General features: G+C 47.5%; 1 protein-coding gene across 7 annotated transcripts in view; it reads left to right on the forward strand.

The window, feature by feature from the left end:
* Positions 1-13,011, forward strand: part of LOC122217186 (phospholipid-transporting ATPase IB) — a 609,544-nt gene extending 596,533 nt beyond the window's left edge. For 2 of the 7 annotated variants that reach the window (XM_042934232.1, XM_042934582.1), the window contains one exon: positions 12,926-13,011. Coding sequence is in view for 3 of the 7 variants with exons in the window: in XM_042934582.1 (XP_042790516.1) it covers positions 12,926-12,936 (11 nt within the window). In the remaining 4 variants the exon portion in view is untranslated. Of the gene's footprint in view, positions 1-1,105; positions 1,746-2,382; positions 3,102-9,785; positions 9,804-12,925 lie in introns of those variants that run through there. The other 5 variants (XM_042934171.1, XM_042934437.1, XM_042934301.1 and 2 more) reach the window with 4 other exon arrangements.

The following is a 13,011-nucleotide window of genomic DNA, read 5'->3' on the forward strand; positions in this document are numbered from 1 at the left end:
ATTTCTGTTCCTAGGAGTTTCTGTCTTAGACCACAAGTTGGGTAGAATGTTTGCAAAACTCCGCTGTAGGATGAGGTAGCCTTTCGCCTTGACCATGTGAAGGAAGTGCACACGTTTCAGCTGGCATCTGGATTACTACCGAGGGCCATTGTCCCAAAGTAATTCAAGGAGTGATTTTGCCTCAGCATTTGAAATGTAGACTTCATCTCCTGGGATCCATAAAAATGGCGAACGGGGGGGGGGGGGGGGGAATCTGGTTAAGCAGAACCCAAAATAATAACCTGGCAAAGAAATGAGTTTGTCAGGTCAGGTTCAAGGATGGCGTCCCCCATCACATTCGTTAAATACTTTCTTCGTGCAAATGCTTGTGTTAGCAAATACAGTAGTGATAGAGAGCGTGAAAATAAAGCCCTCCCTGCTAACAAGGGAAGGCATACCTCGGTTGGCTTTGTTGCTGGTTCTCCGTTGGCTCTAGGCAGTTGTTGGTCTAACTGTAGCCTTGGGAGAGATTATTTAGTCTCACCCTAGCCATTTTCCCATCCTTAAGGGTGAGGAGGATGGTTACAAGAGCTTCCACGGGGTTGTAGAGGTGAGAGTCCAAGATCCCCCCCATGATGATATATTAAGAAGTATCTCCAAAAGGAATAGCCCTGGAACACTCTACCCGATGGGTGGTATTCTTCATTTGTTTATTTTTTTTAGCATCCCAACAGAATGCTGTTGTCCAACAGTACACATTTGCTTTGATATTACATGAGCTTGATTGACTGCCAGGCCTCCACTAGCACTCTGTTTGAAGCTCTCCCTTAGCTTGTTGGGTATGACTGTGGCAAACCAGGATGCAGTCTTCGACAGGAATAAAAGGCCACGTTGGCCAGCACAGTGTTCGGAAGCTACAAAACGAAAGGGGGCAGAAAAGAGGGGCGGCTCACCCTGCTGTCCCGCCCCAAGCAAAATTCATAGCTGTTAACTCTGACAAACACCTCTGCTCCCCTGACTGAAGAAGGACAAAAGAGTGATTCTTTTACACCTTGGCTGGCTCATTTTCAATGACAATCTCTTGCCCTAGTTGCCTTAGAGACATCCACTCTGCTCTTTCTCTCAGGCTCCAGACCAAGAAAAACACACTCACAAGATTAGCCCATCGGCATTTCTTCTGACCTGGCTAAAGAAAGAAAGGAGACCTGTTCCTTTTAAAAGTCAGGAACTACGTGTCAGGTGGCTTTGATTTATGACAGAAAAAGGAAGAAGAAAGTTGAGGTAACAGCACTATCCAAATAACCCTGCCCAGGAAACCGAGGGGTCAAGAGAGCTGATCAAGAGCCTTTTATAGGCAAGCTCTTCTGTGTGGCAGAGAAGGGGCCAGAAGGAGGCGGAAAGCCTGAAGGTGAGGATGTGAACCCACCTCCAATGGGATTCGATTCAGTCATCTCCCTAAAGGTCGCCAAGCAACTACAGGTGGCTCATCGAGCACCGATTTCAAAATGGAAAAAGAAAATCTGCCCTGTCATAGGGTTTCTCTCCTTCCCACAAGGTCCCTGCACCGGTAGATACTTTCCGGGTTTTTCATTAATAAAATCAGCGTGTGTGCTGACACGTGCATTCCTCCACCTTCCTTCTCCCATGTTACCAATGATCGCTGAGTTCAGAAGCACCCCCGCTGCTTCCCCAGGGGCCGCCCTCTGCAGGGGCCTTGCTACCAGCTGCCACCCAGCCAGCTGCAGGGGTGGCGCCCTACCCCCCACCCCCCCACCCTCCCATCCCCGGGCCTGCCAGGAGCAGCCGGGTCTACAGCCTGCCTGTGCATCATCGTTCCCGCAGGTCCCTGAATTGCTGTTTGAATGTAGCATCCTTGTGGTGTCTTTTTCATGCAGGCAAAGCCACGTGCCCTCCTGTCTGCTGTCACATCTGTGCTCAGATTGCCTAAATATTGTTTGCGACAGGGAGGTTTTAATCTGGTTATACAGAGGGAAGCGGGGCTGTGGGGGCACGTTTAATTGGCTCCCAGCAGAGTAGCGAGCGCGTCTGTGGAGTGTGGGGTTTTTTTGTTCCCTCCCTCTAGAAGTGTTACCATTTTCACGTCCTATTAATGTCCTCTGGTTGTTAAATTACAGCAGCACATTATAGCCGAGCCGGGTTCCCTCCTGGAGTGAATACAAATGAAGGGCATTTACTTGTATTTTTAGAGGTTTTGGAAAATGTAGTGATTTGTGGCTTTGATCAATCCTGTTGACTGGTATATGTCTGCACAAACCTGTTTCAAATAAATCTTTTGTTAAAGTAAATGATTGGGCCGTGATTTATTTTGGAATTTTCTCTTCCACTAATAAGCAGTTACTGCCATAGGGACTTGGGACAATAACACAGAGGTTTTGTCTGCAGGTGCGGGCGATGTGTATGTTCTGCCTCAAGAGCTGATGGTCAAGGAAACCCTGTTCTATGGCAGGAGCACAGAAGAATCTGAATTGTAGATTAACGTGAGCTCTGTGAGTCCAGGTCCCTTTTATGAGAAGAGGGTCCAAGAGGCCACACGGAGTTTGGACTGATCACACAATGGAGAGAATTGTACATAGAGGGACTTCTCCCATCCATTCCTGTGCTTTCCTTGGTTTATCTCAGTTTCCCTGCAAACTGAGGTGTGAAACGTTCAAAGTCTGTTGTCAAGCATGAAATTACAACCCCGTCGTTGAACACGCCATCCCAAAGCATGCCGCCTCGGCACGTTGACTATTTGAGCTGAAGGCCATTGAGAAACAGCAGGTGCAGGAAGGGCTCTGTGACCTCCCCCTTCTACCCAAAGGCAGGTCACAGCATCGCCAATGAGAAAGGTAGCCTCCCTGCACTGGGAGGAGAAGAATGTTCTTATCACTGGGGACTGGGGGTCGACGCCGGAATGGATCTGTACAAACAAACCTCCTAGAATAACCCCGACCTTCCACTGGCTCCCCCCATATGTTGGTTTCCCTGTCTACTGCCCCTATACTGCAAGCCTCTTTGTCCAGTCACATGTCCACAATTTAGCTTTCTTTGCGTAAAAGGTATATAAGCGTCTGGGCCTAATGGCTTCTTGGGGTCTTCAGTTTTCTTCTGAAGATTCCCATATACACGTAAAAATATTAAATAAATGTGTATGCTTTTCTCCTGTTAGTCTGTCTTGTGTCAGTTAAATTCGTAGGCCAGCCACAGAACCTAAGAGGGTAGAAGGAAGTTTTTTCTCCCTTACATTATTTTACGGAGAGTAAGGAGACACCTGCCCGTTCCCTGTAGGCTCACCAAGCCACGTTTAGGTAAACATCCACGACCTTGGGGTTCCCTGAGATGCACAAGTCACACAGCAGAGGCCACACTGAACCTGGGGTAAAGTGGGAGCTAGAGGGCCCAGACATTGACCTTGGAAGCATGGAGACAGGGGCCTTCTTCCCTGGAAACCAGCCTCAGGCTCTGGTTCATCGCCTGCCTGCCTGGCTCTGTGTGGGCAGCTCTGCACTTGACTCATATGCAGTGAGGACAGACTCTGGGGGCGGAGGACAGAAAGGCCACAAAGCCTGCAGAGGCTTAAGTCTGGAACTCCAAAATCTCCTACCTGCCCACTTCAGATTTACTACAGATCCCCACGGTTGCCTCCGATTCCTCCCAGATAGTTTTGTTAGAACTGAGTTTGGCCAGTCACGACCTTGGTGGCCACATCCCCAGGCTTGGGCGGGGACAGGAGGCTGGGCCTCATTCCAGGCAGAGCTCTGGCCAGAATGGCCTGCTGTACACAGGCCCAGCCTTATTTTTCGTAAATCACGCAAAACTGAAAATGGTTTAATACGATCAATAGCAAAGTGTTCCATTCCAAACCTTTGCCGTGTGCGCTTGGTTGGTTCTACAAAATCTGCCTTTGCTGCTACGGTGATTTTTTTTTTTTTTTTTTTTTTTTGAAATGCCGTCCCTCACTTGGCTCACCAGAAGAAACTTGCATCATTGAGAGGCCATTAGCAGCTGAAGACAGCTTCCAGACCCTACATTTCTGCCTACAGCACTACTCTTTGGCATAGTTTTCCCTCTGGAAAAGACTCAGGCCACTTTGAAAAATCATTCAGATTCTATTTATTTTCAGTGTGTTTGTGTAAGAGACGTATAGAACGTGAGGGATTGAAACGTGTATCAAAGCAGCAGGGCCCATGACAGAAGCCCACTCCAGCCTCTAATCTTTCTCTTTCTGCCTACGTTCTATTCCACGTATGCATCTTTCAAGGGAACTTGCCAGCAACTGTTGAAAAGACAAGCCGTTGTCGTAACGGGGACTGTGGATGCCGTCTGGGACTTTATTTTTTCCCAGAAGGAGCACATGCCAAGGCGAGAAGCACCAAACAAACACGGTCCAGTTCACAATCATTAGGCTTTCACTTATCCAAAGTAGGCCATACACATAAATAAAACGACTCACAGTTCTTGCGGGTGGGCCCCAAACTCCGCCTTCAACTGTTGGCCTCTTCTGGCACCGCACTGTCCTTGACTTTAGATTGCAGAGCGATGGACGCCGAAAGCAAGGTGCACAGGGGCCCTTAGCGCCACGACTTTGGCTGAGCCCTGAATGGGCAGGGTCTGTCCCAGCGGTTTCTATGTAATTGCTATTAGCCTTGTTGACATTGAATGCTACCTGTACTCTCTCCGCAGCTCTAAAGAAAATGTGTTTTGATTTGAAATAGTCTAACTGCCGAGAACCTTACGGATTTTTCTCCCGACTTTCAAAATAGCGGTTGTGCGTATCTTAAGTCTCATTTGACTTAAAACTCTTGTGCTGACCTAACACACCTTGCCCGTGGCTGGGGGCCCCCGTGGTTGTCACCGTTGCTTTCCAAATAGCCTTGAGTGGGGGGGGGGGGGTGTGTGTGAGTAGCTGCTGTGAGCCGAAGTAGAACAGCCCTTTAGTCACGAGCAAAGCTGTTAATGTCATTTCTCCCCCCTTCCCGATGTCCTTAAGCAAGCTGCCTGCAAACCACTTCCAAAGATGGCTGCAGGAGTAGCCCTTGGATTCGGTTTACTATTGCATTTAAAACTGCACGGAGGGGAGAATAGTGGGGCTCGGGGAGACCCTTACGCAGCGGTAAAAGAAACCACCTCTAAGTGAATTTCTTTAATACTTGCGCTGGAGAATGTTTGAACGGAATCTCACTTTCCGGTCTACGTGGTGAAGAGCCCCCGTGGGCTGGCTGCCGACGGCAGGTCCCCAGGAGCTGGGAGCTGAGGGTGCCCCACACGCCCCCTGCACGAGGGAGACCCACTCGCACGTGCAGGAGGCCCCTGGGCCTGTGTGCGCGAAGCTCACGCGTGCGCGATCACGCGCGCCCCTCAGCTCTGCGGGAGAAGATGGAGCGGACACAGACAGACATGAGCGCTAAAGAAGAAACTCCCTTCTCAAACTTGAGAACGTAGCAAAGCAGGGGAGACGCCACGGGAAGGGTACGAGGGCTTGACGCGGTTCTCACGCGAGGAGACGAGAGAAAAGCGGGCAACCGTGTGTGCTAAAGGGAGATGTTGGCGGGGCTCTACCGGCCCACCTGACCAGACAGCCGGACGTTTGAGAACCTGGGGACTTTACTGCTGAAAGGCCGAGGCCCCCGCTCCCAAAGAAGGGCCTCCAGCGGCCGGCGGAGGTGGGAGAGCACTGGGCAGCCCAGGTCAGGTGTACTCCTGCCCTGGCTGACACCAAGCAAGGCCGGCTAATGATCTTGAACTCTGCCCATCCCAGGCAGCTGCAGCTGGGAGGGCTCTCAGACGCCCTTTCTCACGGCCCTTCGGAATCCGAGCCGTTTCCCAACACAGGTGGAGGGTGTGTCGAGACGCAGTGGACAACCACACCGAGTCCCGGCCTCACGGAGCTGACATCCCAGTGGGAGAGACGGACCGTAAACAAAAGAACGTATAATCCGACACCGGGTTCTGCAGCATAGATGGTGTCTTAGCTTGGGCTGCTACAGCAAAACTACCATCGACTGGGGGCGCTTAGAAGCGACGGATATTTATTTCTCATAGTTCTGGAGGCTGGAAGATGGAGATCTAGGAGTGACTTCAGCAAGCCTAACGTGTGGGGAGAGACGCGTGCCTTTCGGAAGTCACGTGCTCTGTGGACGATGTCCACGTGGGGCTCCTCACTCTACAGCAAACCAAAGGCCACTGACACGCATCGAACACCACCGCCTACAGTGCCCTCCAAAGTGACTTACCGCCGTGACGTCCTAACACAGTTCTGACTCATTTTCTAGTAATCGTAGAGACGGATGTGGGCTTCAATACGACTGGTCAAGCACAGTGTTTATATAACCACGTTGTGAAAAAGAGAAGTCGGTGAATCAAATGAGTTTCTGACACTTCTCAGGAAAAGACTGCTGAATGAATACTGACCCTTAGTCAACAAAGGATCTTTGTGTCCCAGTACATCTTGCGTTAGGCATACAATTTCTTAAAATTAATACAGAGGTATTGTGCTGGCTTAAAAAAAAAAGAAAATGAAAACTAATAAAAAATAAACGAAGAGTGATCACCCCAGATTACTCTCCGCCTTCCAATTTATTGTCAGGAGAAATGGTTTTAAGATGATTCCAGTGATTTCAAACTTTTGCCATCCTCACATAGTTATGTTGGACCAAATATTTCGAGTCAACCTGTGACCAAAGTCTAGACAGAAGCTGCAAATATCATTCTCACAGAGGTCACCATGGGTCCAAGAACAAAGCCAACAGGACCAACATTCTATTCTGTCTCCGGTATTGTTAACTGAATGGCCATTTGAAATTTTTTGTAAGCAAAGAAGAATCTGTGTGCCACTCCAAATAAAGTCAAGCTATATTGGATGCTCCTTTTCAAGAAGTAGGGCATTGCCTTGGCCTAAGGAGGATTCAGCTCATTCAATTCCTTTTGAAATACTTAACATCTTTATGGCCAAATATTTTTTCTACCTCCGCAAGTGTTAACAGCATGTGCACTGTGTGCAGGCATTGTGCTGGGTGCTGAGGAGTCATTTAGAGCTGTAGAAGTCTTGGTGTCTATCCTTGAGAAACTCGCTAAGGGGACATGTACACAATTCAACATGGCCCCGGGCAGCATGACACAAGGGTACCAGCAAGTGCTGTGGGAACAGGGAACAAAGAGGAATTACACCCAGCATGTGTGCAAGGAGCAGAGAGTAGCACTGTCCCCTCCCTAATCTCTACTGCTCTCAGTTCTTATAGCCCAGTCTCTCAGGGTTATTGGATGACATGAAAAACAGAGGAACGACAAAGGATCCCAGTAGAATGTGGCTAGATGAGGTGGGTTTTTTTTTTAATTTTTTTTAATGTTTATTCATTTTTTTTTGAGAGAGACAGAGCATGAGTGGTGGTGGGGTGGGTGGGGGGGGGGGGGCAGAGAGAGAGGGAGACACAGAATCCGAAGCAGGCTCCAGGCTCCGAGCTGTCAGCCCAGAGTCCGACACGGGGCTCGAACCCATGAACTGTGAAATCATGACCTAAGCTGAAGTCAGACACTTAACCAACTGAGCCACCCAGGCGCCCCTAGATGAGGTTTTAAAGATAGTTTAAAATGTAACCAAAAAACCCTACTTAAACCCTACATAAAACCAGAGCTGCTGGAAATAGCCTATAGAACCAACACCACCTCGGGAGAAAGCTGAGGTGGCCGGCCCTGTCGCATTATGTCACTTAATCTGCACAACTGCCCTGTGAGTGGATGACACAATGAGTCTCATCTTAGCCAACTGAGGTTCCACGAGGCTTCCTGACTTGCTACCTACTTGTCAGGGATGGAAGAGGGATTCGGAAACAACTCCCACCTCCTCCCAAGCCCATCCATTACGTCAAAGGACCATGCAAAAGACGACTGCAAAGTCCCCAGAAAATGCAGCTGTCCAGGGAACGCTGTTAAACCCAACTCCCATGGAACGTTTAGTTTCTATTTTTGCCTTGAAATGAGACGTATGAAGCACTCTGAGTTCAGTCACCGACTTGATACACAGCTGTCCTAAGTAGATGAATACATTTGCAACATCCATGTCAGAAAGATGAGGAAAATCCTGAGTTATCCGGCTACAAGGCATAGTGTCAGCTTGAAAGATGCCGGTTCCTGACTTCTGCCCCACCCCCCCCCTTCCAATGCTGCCGCCCGATGCTCTGGGGGGCGGCCGCACCCCTTACCCTTTGCCCACTGGCCATACTAGGCTCTGCCAACAGGGGGCGCTAGAGGGAGCCTGAAAGGTTGGGGGAGCAGAAGGGCAAAGACCTGCCCGTCCACTGCCTTGTCTGTGACCACAGATACAGCACCAGTTTCCAGCTTTAAAAAAAAAAAAAAAATTGGCATTTCCTGGGGCACCTGGGTGGCTCAGTCAGTTAAGCACCCAGCTTCAGGTCAGGTCATGATCTCATGGTTCATGGGTTCAAGTCCCATGTCGGGCTCTGTGCGGACAGCTCGGAGCCTGGAGCCTGCTTCGGATTCTGTGTCTCCCTCTCTCGGTCCTTCTCTTGCTCATGATGTGTCTCTCTCTGTCTCTCGTAAATAAATATTAAAAAAAAATTTTTTTAACTGGCATTCCCAGAATGGGCTGCATTGTGTCCCCGGGGGTACCGGTCAGCAAGTGCTGCCTCTCTGAGCGGACAGGGCCCTTCCTTCAAGCCCTGGATTCTAATACCCCCAACTTCTTCCCTTTGCTCCTTTGGCCTTAGGGATAGTAACTGCCTCAGGCAATCATCAGCTCCGCATTGCCTCAGTTTCCCCTTTTGCTCTTTCAGTGCCCTAGCACCTGTTTAACCAATTCCTTTCACAAATTCTCTGTTAAAAATAACTGGTATGACACTGGTCGTATCTACTAAGGCAAACATCCATATGTCTCCTATGATACAGCACTTCCTGTTCTGAAACTCCACACAAGAGGGCTGAGGGCTCGTGTTCACCAAAACACCTTTAAAACGTTCCTAACCGCCCCAAATGGAGAGTAACCCAAATGTCTGTCAACAGTAGAGTGGATAAATACAGTGTACGTATGGTATTTCTATATGACGAAATACTACCCAGCGATGAAAAGGAACTGGGGCTCCATTCAACATCAGTCATAACAGTGAGGGAGGGAAGCGTGTGATTCCATTGTTACGAAGTTCAAAACCAGGCAAAGCTAACGTATGGTGATAGAGATCAGAGGAGCCCTTCCCCTTGAGGGAACTCTCGGCAGGATTCTGTCTCTCTCGACCTTGATGAGAGTTTATTGAGTTGTACATTTAAGATTTGTGTCCTTTGCTGCGTGTCGGTTATAATTCAGTGGAAAATTAAAATGATTCAATCTGTGTTCCTGACCGGACCCCAGTTGGTACAGAGAGATGCCAACTGGCAGACTAGAAAGGTTCTGTAGGTGTAGCTAAACACAGCAGACATATAGGGAGGAGAGAAAGCCTGTGAATTTAGAAAGCAACAGCACAGAGAACTAAGACAGGCCACTTAGGGCATTACAGAGAACGGTACTGATTCGAGGCTCAGAGAAAGCCAGTGCTGTGCACGTCTCTTGGGCAACCTAAAACCATTAGAAATATAGACTAACCCAGATAAAACTGGTTATTGAAACAAAAATAAGGAAAATCTAACATAGTTCTGTTATAACGATCCATCTCTCTGTAGTTGACATATTTTGTCAATATAAATTATGTATTTTTATCAGGCAGGTTGAAAATATCTGAAAAGAAATTAAATTATATGTGTATTATAAACACCTCGTAGATGCCACTATGTTATGTTCTTTATCTCCGCACCGACCCTAGGAGGTGGGTGTGGTGGATCTCCTGTTCCAGAAGGCACGCTTGAGCTCAGAGACGTGAACGCTCACCATTGGTGTTAGAGGTGGATTCTGACATAGGTCCGTCCGACTCCAGAGGAAGTTCGACAGAACCAGTTCTGGCTGAGACAAGGAAAGCTGAGCGCTGCAAACCAGCTCCAGTTTAAAAAAAATCAGTCAAGAATTGAGAACAGAGTCTCGGATGAGATAGCCTCACATAATAAGTTATTTCTGTTTCAGATTTTCCTGTGATCATTCTGTACACGTATGTATACACACATGTGGTAATTTTATATACATGTTGCAGATGGCAATCAGTCTTCTACAGCTGTTATGTCTCCTCAGTAAATAATGTCTTGTGTAACCTATGATTTTTCTAAATGAAAAGACCTACATTTCAAGATGGTTCAAACCAAGATGCAAGTTTGATGTTTGAAATCAATCTTAAGGCCGCCACCATAAACTGTTTACCCCCTTTATCATCCCTCGTTTAAAAGCTTTCTTATTTTTTATTTATTTTGAGAGAGAGAGAGAGAAAGTGCGGGAGGGACAGAGAGAGGGGGAGAGAGTCCTAAGCACGCTCCGTGCTGTCAGTGTGGAGACCGACTTGGGGTTCCATCCACAAACCGTAAGATCATGGCCTGAGCCAAAATCAAGAGTCGGTTGCTTCACTGACTGAGCCACCCAGGTACCCTTAAACTTCCCATTCTTGACTTGAGTCCAGTTCCTTCGATTGGGGGTGTAAATGTCGGAGGCATTCTGAAGCTTTAACTGTGAAAGGCACAATGACCCCACACAGCCACCTCCCTCCATAAAATTGTAATTTTATCTCAAAGTTATTCTGTCCCGGTTGCTGTGGGGTTATAGTGAATAGTCAAAAATACTGAACATCTTGGACAGGAGTAACCATGTCTCTAGGGGTTTATTCTTCCATTTTCACTGATAAAGGATTCTATCCAAGAAGAACAGAGGGCAAAGAAAATCAAGGGCAAATCATGCACTACGTAAGAACTGTTTACCTAGCCCATCTTCAGTTTTCAGGAAAAGAGGTAATAATTTCTAACCCTTTGTCATCTCTCACTGACTCAACCTCTTCAAGGCACTTGAAGCACAGTAACATGCATGTTTTCAATTAAGAAAAACATTTAAGAAGGCAAAGAAATTTTCTGTGTAAGTATCTTGGAATGAATGGGCTGAATGAAAATAGCTGATCTCCGGCTCTTAAAAAAAAAACAACAAAAAAAAAAAACAGAGAGAAAGGGTGAGGGGTAGCAGGGTGGAAATGTCCTCACGGCTCTACCAAATAAGAAGGAAAAGAAAAGGAGGATTAAGGTTGAGTGATGAGAAATGGTGTTCTCATTTGCATGCATGATTTATTCCTCCTGGCAATATTTAGGCTGCTCCTTTTAAAAAGGAAAGGGGCTCTCACTCTTAAAAACTGAGAACAAACTGAGGGTTGATGGGGGGTGGGAGGAAGGGGAGGGTGGGTGATGGGTATTGAGGAGGGCACCTTTTGGGATGAGCACTGGGTGTTGTATGGAAACCAATGTGACAACAAATTTCATATATTGAAAAATTAAAATAAAATAAAAAAAGCTCTGAAAGTTGGGTCTAAAAGTCAGACCCACTCCCCGGGCTCCCAGGCCCTTCCCTGGGCAGGCCCCAGGACCCCACACACTTCCCTGGGTTGTCAAAGCCACAGCCACCACCACCCCCTGCCTTGAGCTTCCTCCACTCGAGATTATACGAGATTATACGGCTTGCTCACGCGCTTTCTTTGTGTCCTACTCAAGAGGCAAGGGAAATCAGCAGAATGGGGAAGTGATCGCATGTTTTAAAATCCTAGAAAGTCCCCTCAGCCCTTACATTATTTACTTAGCGGCAACTCAGCAAGATCTAGTAGGGCCGGCCCGGTTCCCGGGCTGCTTGTTTTCCATCCTGATGACTGACAGGGTTCGTCAGATGTCTGGGCCTGCCCGTCGTAACCCCTCTCCCCAAACTGCGCCAAGCTTCGCCAAGCACATACCTCGAGTCGAGGCCTGCGGTGGACAGTGCAGGCGAATACACACTGCACATCCTAATGCTGCAGTTTGGACGGGAGGAGGCCCGGGCTAAGTTAGTGGGAAGTCTTGATTCTGAAGGCCCTTAAACAGAAACAAGCGCATTCCTTTTAAGCACTTAAAAGGCTTAATTAAGCAACTAAAAGCTAGCATTCTGTGTATTCATTTAAATGACTTGGGTGACTCACGGAGAAGACGTGTGGCAGACATAATGTGAATTTGCGGGAAACAGAGCCTTTACCACAATCCAGGAGTACGTGCGAGTGCTGTCACGAGGCGGGGGCCAAACCCTTCGCTGTCCCAACTGTTAGCACCACTTTAATTTTTCTCCCCTGGGTCCAGTCCACTTGGGGACATCCGCCCTGACTTTTCCTCCCCAGCTTTGTTCCAATTTTCAAGGTTTCCCCAGGAAATCTTTTTTTTTTTTTTTTCCACTTTTACAGAATTTATTTTACACCTATTATACCAAACAGCATTTAAACACTGACATATAAACTCCCTTTGAACTGATGGCTGCCGCCAGACGGAAAGGCATGGAAACTTAAATTCTAATTTGTATCAAAATAAGGAGAAAAGATCATAGAATTCGCGAAGTTGTGCAAGCCTGAGAAAAAAAGAGCTCAAGGTAAATTCACTATGAGATACTAGTATTTCACAAGGTATTTCATTATGAAATACTAGTCAAGCATCTAGGATCATAATCAGAAGTGGAGCGCTAGCCTGAAGCGGGGAGTATGGCCGAGGAAATACGCCAAACCCACTTGCATTTGTCTCAGCGGTCTTCTAGCCGCTCTGGATGTTGACATTATTGTTAAATTGTAACTTTTCCAGCCATAGCAGGAATGATAGGAGATGAGTAGTTTCCTGGCCCTTCAATGGACAGAAAGAGCTGGTTCATTTCTTCCTCCTTACAATCAGAGGGTCTGACCTTCCCACACAGAGGGATACAGGGATACAGTCCCCAGAGCCATCATGACTCAACGCTGAAGGTTTACATACAGAAGAAAATGTACAGCAGCGAACTATTTTCCTATCTGTAACTGCTTTTTTTTTTTTTTTCCCCCAGCACAACTTTAAAATAGTTCTCCTGGGTGCAAATTACACCTTACAGATTCCGATTTCATTCCAGTAAGGAAGGTATCCTTAAACAAG

The sequence above is a fragment of the Panthera leo genome, chromosome A1 (assembly GCF_018350215.1).
Source record: "Panthera leo isolate Ple1 chromosome A1, P.leo_Ple1_pat1.1, whole genome shotgun sequence".
In the NCBI taxonomy this organism is placed as follows: Eukaryota; Metazoa; Chordata; class Mammalia; order Carnivora; family Felidae; genus Panthera; species Panthera leo.